General features: G+C 47.0%; 1 protein-coding gene across 2 annotated transcripts in view; it reads left to right on the top strand.

Annotated features, from left to right (window-relative positions):
- MGLL (monoglyceride lipase) overlaps positions 1 to 16,312 on the top strand; it is a 114,868-nt gene that overhangs the window by 42,594 nt on the left and 55,962 nt on the right. For both annotated transcript variants that reach the window (XM_049766544.1, XM_049766545.1), the window contains exon 3: positions 3,384 to 3,490. In XM_049766544.1, the coding sequence (XP_049622501.1) occupies positions 3,384 to 3,490 (107 nt within the window). The remainder of the gene's footprint in view (positions 1 to 3,383; positions 3,491 to 16,312) is intronic.

Genomic DNA, 16,312 nt, shown 5'->3' with positions numbered 1-16,312 from the left:
AAAGACATTTCTCAACAATTTTCAGAGACAAAAGAGAGAAGGGCTGGAAGTTACAGCCGACCTCATGAATCTCACCACAAAGAGTGATGAGTTTAGTTAGAGAAATAACTACATTTTGAACTGTCCTAATAATGAGAATGTATGAGGGAAATGGAAAGCCTGTCTAGAGTACAGGCGGGGGTCGGGTGGGGAGGAGGGAGATTTGGGACATTGGTGATGGGAACGTTGCACTGGTGATGGGTGGTGTTCTTTACCTGACTGAAACCCAAACACAACCATGTATGTAATTAAGGTGTTTAAATAAAATAAAATTAAAAATAAATAAATAAATAAACAAAATTCAGGTATAGAGCTACTTAGTGTGAAAACTCAAGGCTTTCACCAAGAATTCATGGTAGCATGCCCTCCATGAGCTAATCAGGAAAATGAAATGAAGGAAAAGCAAGGGAGAAGTCTGCCTACCTCCAAGGTTGGAGCAGTCTGGGTGGAGGCAGAAAGTAGAAGGGCCCTGGCACCACAAAGCAGGGTCTAGTGGAGAGAGATCTGTAGACTTCTTGAGGCTGTATAATTTCTGGGAGAAAGGCAAGCATAAGGCTGATTCTGGAAGGCAGGGCATGGGTGGGATATGTGCCAGATGAAGAAATCAGGGAAAAAGAATGAAAGGTATGTTCAAGGTGCAAAGTCCAGCTCCGCTGGGGGCATGAGCATAGATGTAAAAAAATCCACATGGAAAATTGCTGACATGGGTGAAAACAATGGTTGCGTCGTTTCCAGTCACCCTGGTCTACTAATAGCTGCGAGTTTTAGCAGTGGAAAATGGTGGCAACCAAAGCATGAAGCATCCCTTAATCCCAAAGAGCAAAAAACCAAAGGACTTGGTTTTCTGTGTTGTGTTTTTGTGCTCCTAGGAAGATAGAGGATAGTTAGCTTCAGGACTCAAATAACACCATGAACGCCATGAAGCTGGCGATCCCTCCTTCATGTGGCTTCCTTCTGTGGGAAAGTTCACCCTCAGCTTGGCCCAAGTGGCAAGCACAGCCCTAATCAGACAATGCCTTCTCCTATCTTGTTTGGCTGAAGCTCTGAAAATCAATTCTGCATGGTCCTTGTTGGCTTGAGTTGGGTCCTTGTTGGTCCTTGGCTTGGCTTGAGTCACATGGTATCCTTGAGCCAATCACTGTCTAGTCTAGGGTCAATTCTGATTGGCTCCCGTTGATTCAGCTTGACTCACTTAAGGGTAAAGATTCAATGCTTGTCTCTCAGCCAATCACTGGCTAATACCATAGTGGGCTCAACATGGCTTAACTTGGGCAGCCATCATGAGAGCAGACTGGCCCCATGGAGGGTCTGCCCCATGCCAGCTTTCGACCCAATGAGCTGGCATGAATTGACTTCTGGAAACACTCACAAACTGGGAGATACTAGTATGTCTATTTCTAGGTGAAGAAATGATGAAGTACCCGGGATCACAGCAAAGCCAGGATGTAAGCTTTAGCCTGTGATCCCAGAACACATCTAAGATCCTCTTCTTTGCTAAGGTGTTTAGTCCATGATTCAGTATCTACCTCAGCACTGGTATCCCAGTAGCGCTTTATAACTGTGGTTGAGCACGCCTAAGGATATACCCTAGGAACACAAAAACACAACACAGAAATGCCTTCTGCACACCTATATTCATTGCAGTGCTATCTACAAAAGCCAGGATCTAGAAACAACCCAACAACGGATGAGTGACTAAAGAAGCTGTTGTACATATATACAATGGAATACTATGCCGCCATTAGGAAAAATGAAGGCATGAAATTTTCCTATACGTGGGTGGGCATAGAGACTATTATGCTGAGTGAAATAAGTCAGAAGGAGAGAGACACAGAATAGTTACTCATCTACGGGTTTTAAGAAAAATAAAAGACATTATTTTTTTTCTTTTTTCTTTTTTTATTAAATATAATTTTTATTTTAATCATAGTGGCTTACATATCATTGACAATAATATTTTAGGTACATATTAACATAAAATCAGGGGAATTCCCATCACCGAATTGTCCTCCCTCCACCTCTGTTCCTGTCCCTCTTCCCATATCCTCTTCCCTTACCCCTAGGGCTGCTAGAATAAGTGGTCCCCTCTGTGCCTAGCTTACTACTTAGTGGTCTTACACCTATTTGGTCTTGGTACCTCCCTTATTCCCCCCCCCAATTGGGTGGCAGAACTAGATAGTTCAAGTTATGCAGTTTTGTTTGAAGAAGAGAAAAGTAACAACCTGGAGAAAAAAAGAAAAAAAGAATCAGATACTCTGGAAATGGGCGAAGTCCTAGAGGCTTCATCCATGGTTTGAGAGACGAAGGGGGGAAAGAAGGTGAAACACCACAATAGTACACAAAGAACTGTCAAATAAAATATCCAGTGAGCATTCCAAAAAAACAAACAAACAAAACAAAACAAAACAAAAGGGTAAGCACCATATAAAAGCCATGGTATTGAGATAAATAAATGTGGCAGAGCACATAAGAAAAGAAAAGAAGAAAATAAATAAATAAATATAAATGGAGACATCCACTTCAATAGCCAAACCACAGCAATGAAATCAACAAAAAAATTAGATAAGTAAATAATAATAAAAAATTGTTTTTGTGCTTTTTTTCCCCCTCCTGCAGATGCACAGTAAATATTGGGGTCATTCGAAAAGGAATTCCTTTGTCTAAGAGATTTCTCTTTGTCTAAGGGTTTCTCTACCCTTGAAGTATATTGTCATGGGATTAACTATAGACTCCTTTCAGGTTCATTTACTCTCCCCTTGGTGCTTTTGTGGTGTATGGAAGACTTCTGCTCCATCCTGGGTGTTAACATCAGACTTCTGTATCTAGAGGTCTTGGTATCTGCACGAGTCAAAGAGTTGAACTTATGATTATGAAAAGACATTATTGTAATAATACACAGAGACAATAGAAATGAGAGGGCTGGAAGATCCAGCCCACATTATGAAGCTTAGCACAAAGAGTGGTGAGTTCAACTAGAGAAATAACTATACTGACAACTATTATGACAATGGTAGTGAGTGAGAGAAATAGCATGCCTGTCTCAAATACAGACAAGGAGTGGGGAAGGAGGGAAATGGGGGGGCATTGGTAGTGAGAATATTGCACTGGTGAAGGGGGTATGTCCATTTTTATAACAAACCCAACTACAAACATGTCTGTAATCATGGTGCTTAAATATATTAATTAAAAAATAATAAGGATAAAGAAAGACAATCTATTCATGTTTTTTTGAATTATGTTAATTATGTCTATAAAAATCTACTAAATTAAAAAAAAGAAGAACTGTCATTGAGGACCCCGGGCTTCACTTCTGCACTAACCGGGCTTCCCTCTTGCTCCTGCAGGGCTCTGGTCTTTGTGTCTCATGGCGCTGGGGAGCACTGTGGCCGCTATGATGAGATAGCACAGATGCTGGTGGGCATGGGGCTGCTGGTATTTGCCCATGATCACGGTGAGTAACCCCACTGGATACTGTCCTGATCTGACAATCAGGGGCTGCCCTTCCTGGCCTGTCTGACCACCATCTTGCTCCCATCTATTTCCTCCAACTCCCCTTTCTCCTCCATTTTTTTTCTTTGATTCCTGCCATGAAACTGGGTAAAGATATTCTCCATGGGACTTTTGTTTGGGGAGGAAAAAAATAATAATAATGGTGTTGTGTAAATCCCAAAATATGTCTGACTAGCATTTTCTGTTGAGTCTGGGATTGAATGTTGGCTAATTAGAAGCCTGTGCTGAAAATACCAAAGTCAGAATATGTTTATATAAGAACTTGCCCCAGGCCCTAGTAATCCTCTCTTACATTTATAAAGCAATTTGTGCACAAAACAGGCCCTGGTTTTGTCCCTAGGGACTTCAAATGGATGTGGTGGAAGCTCAGCTAGAAGAACTGAAACCTCAGCAAGCCACATACGGTTTACAGAGCATTTTAAATGAGAACAGTCTGGCCCGCCAAAGGCTAGACCAATCCCAAGAAAATCCCAAGTACATTCACATGCAAGAGCATACACAGACATACATATATGTCTGCACGCACATACACACACACAGACACATATCCTTCCAGCCCCCAGATTGTCTTTGATTCTTGGTCAAATAATGAAATCTATTCCCAGCCAAAGGCAGTTTGATTACCCCATTCTGAATATCCCAGGGTTGGGAAGTTGCCACCCTTCGATTCTGCCTGGCTTAGCAGTTTTTACAGTGAAGCATTCCCTGTGGGTGAGTTGGGCGCTTTCTCCAGAGCTCACTGCAGAAACTCAACAGCTTGGCCCCAATCCAGAAACATGGCTTTCCTTCGACCTAATTTGAAAGTGGAAAATTAAGTGATGCTGCCAAAAGAGGGAGAGGGGAGCCATGACAGGACCCCTGGGTCCTTATGGGAGGGAGAGAGCCTGGTCTCTGTGCAGAAAGACACTCGGGCCCCCAATCAAGAGCTTGTGGGGATACTGGGTGTGTCCGGAACTGCAGATCTGGTTTCTCGAGAGCCATGGGTAAGCCAGGTCTGTGTAGGCATCCCCATAACTAAGGATCGTATGCTTTATTGTAGTGCTCATATTCCTGCATGCCTTGTTAGAGGGTTTGAGAAATAGTGAGGAACAGTGTCATATTTTAATGCTGCCATTTGCACGCTGCACAAAAAAATGAAGATAGGGTTCACATTTTCTAGTTCATTTCTCACCAACAAAATTTATTGCACTCTGGAAATGCCAAATGCCTGGCACACAGCTGACCTGGCATAGAGTCCCCCAAATCTTACCAGGAATAATCCCTGTGTGCAGGATAATCAGGGAATAATCTCTGAGTCAGGAAGTAAGCCCTGAGTGCTGCCAAGTGAATCCCCAAAACAAAATGTGTTGCAGTCATTATCACTATCTACAATGATATGAAAGGAATGGCCTGAAAGCAAAGTTTATAGAGTCATTCCCTCCTTTCTGAGCTTTCATTGACTACTTACTCTTTCACTTTTTTTTTCAAAGGCCTACAGGGACTGGAGAGATAGCTCATGGGTGGAGCACATGCCTTGAATGTTTGCAAATCCTGTGAAATCCCCACTACCTGGGCCCCCCAAACACTTTCAGGTATAGTCTTGGTAGTCCTCAGTCCCATAGGGTCCTACAGCAATACATCCACCAGCTTGAGTAGGGAACCATACAGTTGGGCCAGTATTATAGCCATCCTACATTCTGGGCATCCTACATCAGTCCCTATTTTGGTTAACTGATAGGAGCTCAAGAGGTAATTTTGCTTTTTATACAAACACCAAAAATGAAATCATTGTCCAGTGTTGGGTTTATCGGGCTGGGCCGGGGCTGGTGGCTTCACCTGGTACCTTCCCCTTGCCTGACTACTTCACTCATACTATGACTGCTTGTACCAAAGGTAGGCATCTTCTTTTGTCTTTGTTTTTGGGCCACACCCAGCGGTGCTCAGGGGTTACTCCTGGCTGTCTGCTCAGAAATAGCTCCTGGCAGGCATGAGGGACCATATGGGACACCGGGATTCGAACCAACCACCTTTGGTCTTGGATCGGCTGCTTGCAAGGCAAACGCCACTGTGTTATTTCCAGGCCCATAAAGGTTGGCATCTTCTATGCTCAATGTGTTGCCTGCTATGATTTGGTGGATTACCTTTGGGATCTGAGAATATTAAAAAACATCCTGTGTAAATGAATGGTAATTGCTTCTCTGCTGAATGCCGTTTTGACTTTCGAAAGAATGTCTTGGCGCACTGCACTTTCTCGGATTGGGGAAACCTATATAATCTAACGCTGAACAATTGCAACCTAGTTGCAATTTCTAGTTTCTGTTTTATTTATTTTTTGTTTCTTTTTTATTATTTGACTTATTTATTTGTCTGAGGCAGAGAAGGGAGGTCTCCCAAGTGTCTCTTCATGAAATCAGAGGCTACTTTTGATGAAACTCAGCCCAATGAGGGATTGAGTATTAGTGCCCTGAAACACAGTGTAACCAAGGCCATAGCCAGCAGGGCTTAGGGTCTCCAGAAGTACACTCTACTGTGTGTGTGTGTGTGTGTGTGTGTGTGTGTGTGTGTGTGTGTGTGTGTGTGTGTGTGTGGTGTGTGGTGTGTGTGTGTTCTGAAATGCTAAACTCAGGTCTTATACAGCTAGGCATGTTCCTTGATCCCCCAAGCTATCCCCATGTCCTCCTCTATATGATCTGTTTTGAAACTTGGTGTCAAAGACTTTCTTGCCAAATACTGATGGATCTGTGAGGGGAAGGAATTGCTACTTGCCTTATTTATTTTGTCTATGTGGGAAACTTGAAAGAATCGACATTTTTTTTTTTATCCCAGTGATACTTAGGGAAGTAGGGAGTTACTCTGGGCCACATGACAGAACTCTGGCCTGGCAACATGGAATAGGCTCTGAGTGATTGGGAAAGGTTGAGTGGTGTATGGGACGCTAAGATCACCAAGAACTGGAGAGATAATACAGCAGGTAGGGTGCTTGCCTTGCACATGGCTGACCCAGGTTTGATCCCCTGCATCCCAAACGGACCCCCGAGCACTGCCAAGAGTAATTCTTGAGCACAGAGCCAGAAGTAACCCCTAAGTAGTGCTGAGTGTGACCTTAAAAAAAAAAAAAAAAAACTCGGGCCCGGAGAGATAGCACAGCGGCGTTTGCCTTGCAAGCAGCCCATCCAGGATCAAAGGTGGTTGATTCGAATCCCAGTGTCCCATATGGTCCCCCGTGCCTGCCAGGAGCTATTTCTGAGCAGACAGTCAGGAGTAACCCCTGAGCACTGCCGGGTGTGGCCCAAAAACCAAAACAAACAAACAAACAAAAAAACCTCAGGATTTCATACATGTAAGGTTTATGCATATGCTCAACTACTTGAACTCTTTCCTCTGCTTGTGAAAAGCCAAGTTTAAAGGTATTGTTTATAGTGTAAAGGCAGAAAAGAAACAACCTACCTCTTGATGCTTCCAGAATAGAATCAAACATCGAGTTGAGCTCACTTTCAGTGACATTCTAAATATAGCTTGGAAACAGTTGTTTATGTTCACCTGGGTTAAATGCTTTGATTTATCACCTTCTTCCAATGACTCATGGAAATCTCTCAGGGAAGTGCCTAAGGGAGGTTCTCTATTCAAGAAATGAACTCATTTGAGTCTGTGTTTGTGACTTTTATTGTCTATGATTTGCTTAGAAGAATACTGGGGCGGGGATAAGTAGCCCCTGTGGGGGTCTTTTGAGGGATTTTGATTTTGGGGGCACACCCAGCAGTATTCAGGGGCTAATTTTAGCTTTGTGCCCAGAGGTCACTCCTGGTGGTACCGGGACCGAGCCTAGGTCAGCTGCATGCAAGACAAGTACCTTGTATTATCTCTCCAGCCCTGTTAGCTTTATTTGAAATCAATTATTCTCCTTTAGATTTTAGCATCGATATTCAGGCAGGAATTCCCAGAGCACTGTGATGGTGATAGTGGTGGATTGTAAATCTCAACCTGTCTGTTAGGCTGTGGTGCCCAGAGCAGGGTAACTAAGGGTCTTTTTTAACTTGGTTTCTGTAGTTTCACTTTGGAATCACTGAGATGTCTCACGGGGGGTTTGAACAGCTTGCCAGCAGCATGAATGATGATAGCTGTCATTCATTGAGTACCAGCTGCATGCCAGGTTCTAACGCAGCCACAGTTTGCATCCATCGCTAATACCTCAGCTCAAGATTGTGAGGCCATGTTTAGGGGAGGTGGCTTCTGACGCAGTGTGATGAAAGGTGCCTTTTCTCATATCCATGAAGCATTCCCACCATATGAGCAGTTTGACTGGACTAACAGGAACCCAATCACAGGAGCCTAATGCTTAAAAGTATTTTCCTTCCCACTCAATGCATATTCTCAAACAGGAAGGAAATGAGGGATGCATTGCAGCAGAAGGAACTGGACTCAGATTCAGAAAGCTGACTTTGTTTTGTTTTGTTTAGTTTTTGGGCTACACCCAGTGACACTCAGGGGTTACTCCTGGCTATGCATTCAGAAATCGCTCCTGGCTTGGGGGACAATATGGGACAACAAAGGATCGAACTACAGTCCGTCCTAGGCTAGCGTGGACAAGACAGGTGCCTTATGGCTTACGCCACTGCTCTGGTCCTGAAAGCTGACCTTTTAAGGCCAGAGTGATAGCATAGCAGGGAGGTCATCTGCCTTGCATACAGCCAAACTGAGTTCAATCCCTGACATTCTATATGTTCCCAGGAGTGATCCCTGAGCATTGCCAGGTGTGGCCTCCCCCACAAAAATAAAAGAAGCAAGTGGTCCTTTCTTGAGGCTCCTTAGCAGATGCCATCTCCTCTGACTTATCAGCCATGCTCAGACCTCCTCCTCTGGTGTTGTAGGTAAAACTGTTCCTCACAAGGAAATCCTGTCACTGGCAAAGAGAAGCTTTCTACAGAGGAAGCTTTTGTTTGGGGAGACACAAACCTGGGGAGACTTGCAGAACCCTACAGCTTTGAGTATCTCTCTGTGGAGAATGTCCAGGGGATCATGTTTAGGGGGCCTGAAGGCTTTGGACTTAGAAGGCTCAGGTATTTCTAATAAAATGTCAACTTGATTGATGGTCTAGTTCTGGATTTTGGATTTTTTTTCTTGAGACTAGATCCCTGCTAATATTAGCTCTGCATTTCAGGAACAAATACTGGGAGATTGCATGTCAAATCACCTGGCATTAGTCATTTGATACAATTGAGGGGACTGGGGGCATTTCATTACAGTTTAGTCATGAGGCAGCAAAATGGTATGGGGATGCCAAGCCCTTCGAGCAACTAGTGTCCAAATTCTCTTCACACTCGCAGCATGGGGGCCTGAGAAATAGAATCTGTTACTCAGATCTTTTTTTTTTTTTTTTTAATTTGAACAGAATGGGACTTAGTAGCCATCTCATTCCTCAGCCATGGCAAACTGCCAGATTCATTATGTTAAGGGTCATTTCTGAACCATCTGTACTGTGTGAATCTTCTGGGCACACCTGGTAACTTAGCATCACCTTTCCTTTGTCCAGCCACATGGTCCTGCATAATAAGGTTTGCATGCAGAGTCTATGATTACCTTTGCCTATGAGTCATGAGAAAGTTCCTAGAAAGTGTTAGCTTTGGATTAGGGCTGGTACAAGGAAATATGCAGGGGCACAGGGACTGTCATCCAAAAGACAGAGTGGCCAGTCTACTTCCCAAAAGACAGAGCATCTCTCTCTCTCTGAAGGCAGCTTAGAGCTATTTCTTTTGTATTCCCACATTGGCAGTGGTCAGTAGCTATTCCATTATGGTGGAGGCAGCAGTATGGACTTAGAAATCCACTACGTCCACTAGGTCCAGTGCTCCAGTGTGCTGGTCATGTGACAGCTTCTTCTCCCTCTGTCTCCATGATCTTCTCATCTGACACAGGATCCCACAGGCCAAGGCGAGGCAAGACCAGCCAGTGCTGAATGAAGGAAGGAGTTTATGGTGAAAATAGGTCTGATCATCCATGATGAAAATATCAGTGGTAGTGGCCAGAGCAATAGTGCAGCAGTAGGGTGTTTGCCTTGCACGCGGCTGACCCAGGATGAACCTGGTTTGATCCCCGGCATCCCATATGGTCTCCCAAGAAAGGAGCAATTTCTGAGTGCATAGCCAGGAGTGACCCCTGAGTGTTAATCACTGGGTGTAGGGAAGGAAGGGAGGAAGGAAGGAAGGAAGGAAGGAAGGAAGGAAGGAAGGAAGGAAGGAAGGAAGGAAGGAAGGAAGGAAGGAAGGAAGGAAGGAAGGAAGGAAGGAGGGAGGGAGGGAGGGAGGGAGAGAGGGAGGGAGGGAGGAGAAAGGGAGGGTGGAAGGGAGGGAGGGAAGGAAGGGAGGGAGGGAGAAGGAAGAGAAGGAAGGAAGGAAGAAAGGAAGGAAGGAAGGAAGGAAGGAAGGAAGGAAGGAAGGAAGGAAGGAAGGAAGGAAGGAAGGAAGGAAGGAAGGAAGGAAGGAAGGAAGGAAGGAAAACATATCAGTGATAGTGGAACCAGAGAGATAATCCAGGGGTAAAGATGTTTTGTTTATTTGCATATGGCCAACCCTGATCCAATTCCCTGTGCTACATAAGGTCCCCCAAGCACTGCCAGGAGTGATTCCTATGCACAAAGCCAGGAGTAAGCCCTGAGCACCACCCCTTCCTCAAATAAACTAAAATATCAGCAGCAGAATATTTGCATGAAAATATTATTCTCAGCGGAGTGTTCTATTCACAATGACCGAGTGGCCACTGGGAAACCAACTCTGATGCCCAGGGGCGTCCACTGGCACTGGATGGGGCTTGGAGCAGAGTGTATCTGCTAAGAGATGCCAGAGCTGCCTGAGTGGCTGAAAGCCTGGCTAAGTGAATGCACCTTTTCAGAGAGAAGTCACTGGCCAGCAGAGAAAGGCAGCAGAGAGATATACCAGGCCTTAGTCCTGCTGTTTCTAGCCTTCTGTGGCCATTGTGCTCCTGCGGAGCTTTGAAAATCAGTGACACCTGGTCCCCTCTCTTCTGGGAACTCAGTTCACTTAATCTCTGGGACACCAGAAATGTCTCATTGGAATTTCCAGTCTTGTTGGGGGTTGCCCTGTGTGGCCAGGACTGAGACACTGTTGTAGGAACTTACTGCTCAGATTGCAGCACTCAACCCCACCTTGCAGGCTCTATTACCATGGAAATCCTGCCAGTGCTTAAACTAAAACCTGATACTAAGCAGCAGCTGGACCACATAAGCAGGAGGACCCTGTGGAGGCACTCAGGGTACCGTGATGAGGTTCTGTGGACACAGACCTGAGGAAGGAATGATGTTAGGGAGGGACAGGACACCTATTGGAAGTGCAGGAACCAGGAGTCAGGAAGTGGGGTGCACACACCCTCTACCCCACCCCTGCCTTCCAGTCAAGTAGAAGAACCCAAGTGGTCAGGAAAGATGACTTGAGACAGAGAGACGGTTCTAGTCCAATTACTGTGAGTGGAGGGTCCCCACACGGGCTGCTGATAAGGGGCCCCAATCTAGGAGGCCACCTCCTAGAAGTGGCTTGAGCGCTTCAGAGAAAGTGCTTTTTGCCGGGCCTGAGAAGCTGTCTCTTTATTTACAAAGTAGACAAGAACCGTTTTCAACCGATTAACAGTGAATTAATTATCTGCAAATATTTGAGGGAAAGTGTTAAGGGAGGTTCTTTTTTTTTTATTTTATTTTAAACCTCGGTGTGTGAGAATAAGAAGTATTTGTGGGTGGCACTTCTGTGTGGTTGGTTGTCTTTTGTGTAGGGTGCGCTATCCAGTGAGAAGGGCCTGGAGAAAACACAGGGGGAAGATGTGAGTGGAATGTGATTGTTTGTGTGTGATCCCTGTGTCTAGATCTGCATGTGCTTGTGAGTATATGAAAATATATACAGATGTTTGTGTGCATAGTATGTGAAAGTGAATATGTGTGCGAGAGTTCATATGAGTGGGTTACATGTGTCTATTTAGATGAGAAGGTGTGAGAGTTTGTGAGAATATAGGAGTTCATATGTTTCCATGTGTGTTTATGCATATGAGAGTAAAATGTCTGTGTTTAAATGTTTGAAAACTTAGTTCTTACTTAGGAGAGTTAAAACAATGGTGTGAGTGGCCTCTGAGGCTTCCGGAGTTCTCAAATCCAAAGTGGGGAGATGGTGAAATCAGTGAAGGAACTCCAAGTGAGAAGGTGTTGTGTATGTAAATATTTTAGGGGATTACTATGTTACTCACCCTAAACTGATTGGTGATTGTGCCCTACCCTAGGGTGTGACCTGGCATTCTGCCCCCACCCTAGGGTAGTACCTGATTCTGCTTCCACCATTGGGTGGTATCTGATCCCACCATTGGGTGGTACCTGATTCTGGGGGATAAAAACAAGGGTCTGTGGAAAGCGGGGAGCTTTTTTGCTGAAACTGAGGCTGTCTTTGGACTTCAGTCTTGTCCACCGATCTGCCGTTTCACCTCTGTTTACCCGCCGTTTCACCTCAGAACCGTCGGCTAGACAGGGTGGCAGGGCGTGCTCCGAGCTGGAAGAGAAAGGCCTCATCCTCCATCCCTCCATCAGTCAACCTCTTCAGGGGCTGACTTGCAACAAGAAGGCATTGTATTCTCTCAGTCTCTTGGCAGTCTCTGGGTTCTCCTTCTGCTCCCCTGTCTCTATGTTCACAGGCCAGCACCCCCAAACCTTCTATCTTGGATACAAATCTCCACCCTAAGTTTTATGTGTTCATTTACCTCTTTCTCAAATAATAAAGAACAACTCACGAGTCTAAGTTTGCACCAGATTAAGTGAAATTATAGCAACTGGTAACACCACCAGTAATAATAATGAGGTGACATTGGGGTTGTGGGGTACAATGAGGGCAGGCAGTGTTCTCCAAGCCCAGAGTGCAGCAATGAAGCCTTGTGGAGACCAGATAGCTGCCCGCTCCCCAATTCTCGGCACAGTTGGGCAAATTCCAAGGTGTGTCTTATTGGAAGTTACTTGACAGCAAACCCAGTGTAGGTATAGTGAACCCCGGAAATGTATCGTTCCAATAGACCTCAGGTTCAAGCTTTTCATACAACAGAGACATTTAATTTTTGGAGCCCCCTAGCATTATTCAGGGATTCTGGGGGCCACTCCTGTGATACTTGTTCATTTGAATGTGCCAGGGGTACATACTAGAGGAGTATAGGGAACCCCCAGGGCTACTGTGGGGCTCAGGGTACTATGCAGGTGGCGAGATAGAGCTCTTGGCCTTGAAATGCAAAAGCATCACTAATTTTTTCAGTTGTCACCCCAACCACCATTTAATAGACATTGTGTGAAAATCTCTTAGCTGGGTGTATGCAGGCATTGGGACTACAGAAATGACACAGGCCCGACTCCTACCTTTGCACTGTACTCTAGTACAGTGAAGGAGTTGGGCCTGTCTAAAATAGAAGTGGGGAGGAGCTGGAGAGATAGCATGGAGGTAAGACGTTTGCCTTTCGTGCAGAAGGTCATTGGTTAAGATCCCGGCATCCCATATGGTCCCCTGAGCTTGCTAGGAGCGATTTCTGAGCCTGGAGCCAGGAGTAACCCCTGAGCACTGCCGGGTGTGACCCAAAAACCAAACAAAATAAAAAAAAAATAGAAGTGGGGAGCAACCGATGAATCTGGGGTCTGGAAGAAGGTGTCCTGCAGGGAGCAGGAGGGAAGGCTGTTCTGATGAGAGAGTTCTTGAAAAATCTTTCCCTCATGGGGCTGACGCAATAGTGCAGCGGTAGGGTGTTTGCCTTGCATGCAGCTGACCCGGACGGACCTGGGTTCGATCCCCGGTGTCCCATTTGGTCCCCCAAGCCAGGAGCGATTTCTGAGTGCATAGCCAGGAGTAACCCTGGAGCATCACCAGGTGTGGCCCAAATCCCCACCACCACCACCAAAAAGTCTTCCCCTCACCCCAGGCCAGAGGGCTCAGCAGTCAATCACTTGCCTTGCATGTGTGAGGCTCTGAATTTAATTCCCAGCATTGCTGGGGGCCCAATTCCTAAGCCCAGAATCAATGCTGGGTATCACCCCAGCCAGGAAGTAAGGTCCTCCCCTTACTGCAGGAGTGGAGCTATAATTCATGAGCACCCAAAAAGTGTGACTCTTCTTCTCCCAGCAGATCATGGTCAACCCACTCTGAACATGGCTTGTGACATTTCCCTCCCCCCTTCACTGGCATGTTCTAGGCAGCAGATCAAGACCTTAGTCCTGGCAGTTCTGTCTGTTCTTTGCCTGCAGGGACTCTGGGCATGAGAGGCCAGGCAGGCTCTGCCTCCTCCAGACCCAGAGCAGCACCCCAGTAGGCCGCTGTGCTGCCCTTTTATGCATGACTTCCCGCAGTCCCAGGCCCTGCGGTGTGGTCAGACATTTATCAAGGAACATGTCCTTCCCACACTCCTCAAACCAGAGCCAGGTTCTTGCATCTGAGAGAATCCAGCTGGCCCTTGGCCCAGTGGAATTCAGCCATTAGTCAACAAACCTGGGGAACCCCCTGGGGGAACTTGTGAGGGTTTGGAGAAGAAAAGGTCATCAGGGTGGGGTCAGTGGCACAGTGAAGTCTGAGAGGAGATGGCAGCTGGGGGGGGGGGGGGAAACCCCAGAAGTGGCCTGGAACAAAAGAGGACAGGAAGGAGGGTAAATATCCTGGCAGAGAAGACACTTGCAGACACGACTTGAACTGGCCTGGAGAGATAGCACAGCAGCGTTTGCCTTGCAAGCAGCCGATCCAGGACCAAAGGTGGTTGGTTCGAATCCCGATGTCCCATATGGTCCCCCCGTGCCTGCCAGGAGCTATTTCTGAGCAGACAGCCAGGAGTAACCCCTGAGCACCGCCGGGTGTGGCCCAAAAACCAAAAAAAAAAAAAAAAAAAAAAAGCAAGACTTGATCTGGGACTTTCAGGGCTGATCAGGGGTACCACACCCTGAGTTCAAGGGAAATGCACCTACCTAGTTCTCTTGAGGCACCTTAGATCAGAGGGTGTTCCCCCTTCGATGCTGAGAACATGGCGCTCCAAGAGGCAGGTGCCAAGCCATGAGGAAGGAACTAAGCATACAAGGCTTTGGAGACTCAGGGCCTAAGTCTGGGACTTTGTGACGTGGTGACCTAGTGTGGCTGTAAGTTTGGAAATAAATGCCCAGCCCTGGGGGTGCAAGAAGGGACAGTGCTCTTCTGCCCAGAGCCCCATAGACAGCCCTGGCTGGGCACAGAGGCAGTAGCTGCTACTGTGAAACCAGCCAATACCTGTATTTGCATCCACCTTGCAGCAGCTGGCTGGGGCCTGCAGTGTGCAGGCCAGTTGTAGCCACCTTCAGGACCTGCTACCAGCCTGCCCAGGTCCCCACAGACCTAGTTCCCAGATCCTATAGCCACCTCCTGACAGGTTTTCTCCTCACTTTTCCCTCCACGCTCCTCTGATCTTTTACTTCCTCGAGAATCGCGTTTTGCCACTGTGTATTTTTAGTTGTCTGTTCATGTGGTCGCTTTCTCTGCCAGACTCTTCAGTTCTCACATGGGCAAATCTCTCTCTCTCTCTCTCTCTCTCTCTCTCTCTCTCTCTCTCTCTCTCTCTCTCTCTCTCTCTCTCTCTCTCTGCCTGTCTGTCTCTCTTTCTCTCTGTCTCTGTCTCTTTGTCTGCCTGTCTGTCTCTTTCTGTTTCTCTCTGTCTCTCTGTCTCTCTCTTTCTGTCTCTCTCTCTCTCTCTCTCTCTGTCTCTCTCTCTCTCTCTGTGTCTCTTTGTGTGTGTGTGTATTTCTCTCTCTCCATCCCTGACTTCTCTGGTCACTTGCTGAAGGTCTCAGGGTCCAAAGGGCCTGGGTCATAAATAAGCTAAGTTTGTGCCAGCCCGAGGGGCAGCACAGGAGGAAAGGAAAGAGGTTCCTGGAGGAGGCCGCAGATGGGCACATCCAGGCAGGCCCAGCTTGGACAAAGGTCCCCGATAGAGTGCAGCAGGGCCCACGAGCCAGCTGCCCTGGTGGCTGCAAACCCATGAGAAGCAGAACATTCCTGGAGGGCCAAATGGGGGATTGAAGGTGGGGCCTGAGTCCAGGTGGTGGCACCTAGGTGCCCTCAGTGGCCTGCTCCTGCCTCCCTGGTGTCTGAGCTGTGTCCGTGGAGTCTCCTCTTGCTGGGCATACAGATCCCTGCATTCTCTGCATCTGCCACTCAACCCCACAGCCCTCCAGAGCCAGGAGCCAGACACCAGCTCAGCGGGGACTGTCGGCGCCAGCTTCAGGAACGTGCTGTGCAGCTCTCTGGCTTCTGCTAAGACAGTTTTCTCAAGGCCACTGCTGGCAGGAGGCAGATTTGGGACAGGTTCAGAGAACACATATGATATTGGTAGCTGTGAGAGGTCAGGATGGGGGTGGGGACCAAGCACCCACATACCTGAGGCAGGTCTGCTGTAAGACTCTGGGCCCCCAGGACTGCCTGTGGTGTGTGCCCCACCCCTAGTCTCACCCCTGCCCTTGGTTGTCCCCACCTCTGCCCTTTTGTCAGTGACTTCAGGGGAGCTCAGACTGCCCTAGAAGAGTGAAAGGACTTGCTAGCTTTTATAACTGGCTGCCTTTGAACCTATCCCCAAAGCCAGGCTAGTGGGGGGCTTTCTAAAGGCTGGGGGTGTGGGGGAAGGGCCCATGTTCCCCCCCACCAGCCCAGTCTCTCTGAAGTGGTAGCTCAAACAGCATGTGACCGGGAAGTGGCCGGCCCTCTGAGAACTAAAAATAAACCAGCGAGGCTGCCAAGTGCCTGGGCGCACTAGGAGA

Source organism: Suncus etruscus, chromosome 20 (assembly GCF_024139225.1).
Source record: "Suncus etruscus isolate mSunEtr1 chromosome 20, mSunEtr1.pri.cur, whole genome shotgun sequence".
Taxonomy (NCBI): domain Eukaryota; kingdom Metazoa; phylum Chordata; class Mammalia; order Eulipotyphla; family Soricidae; genus Suncus; species Suncus etruscus.
The sequence above is the reverse complement of the archived record's forward strand: the minus strand, read 5'-3'. Positions and strand labels throughout refer to the sequence as shown.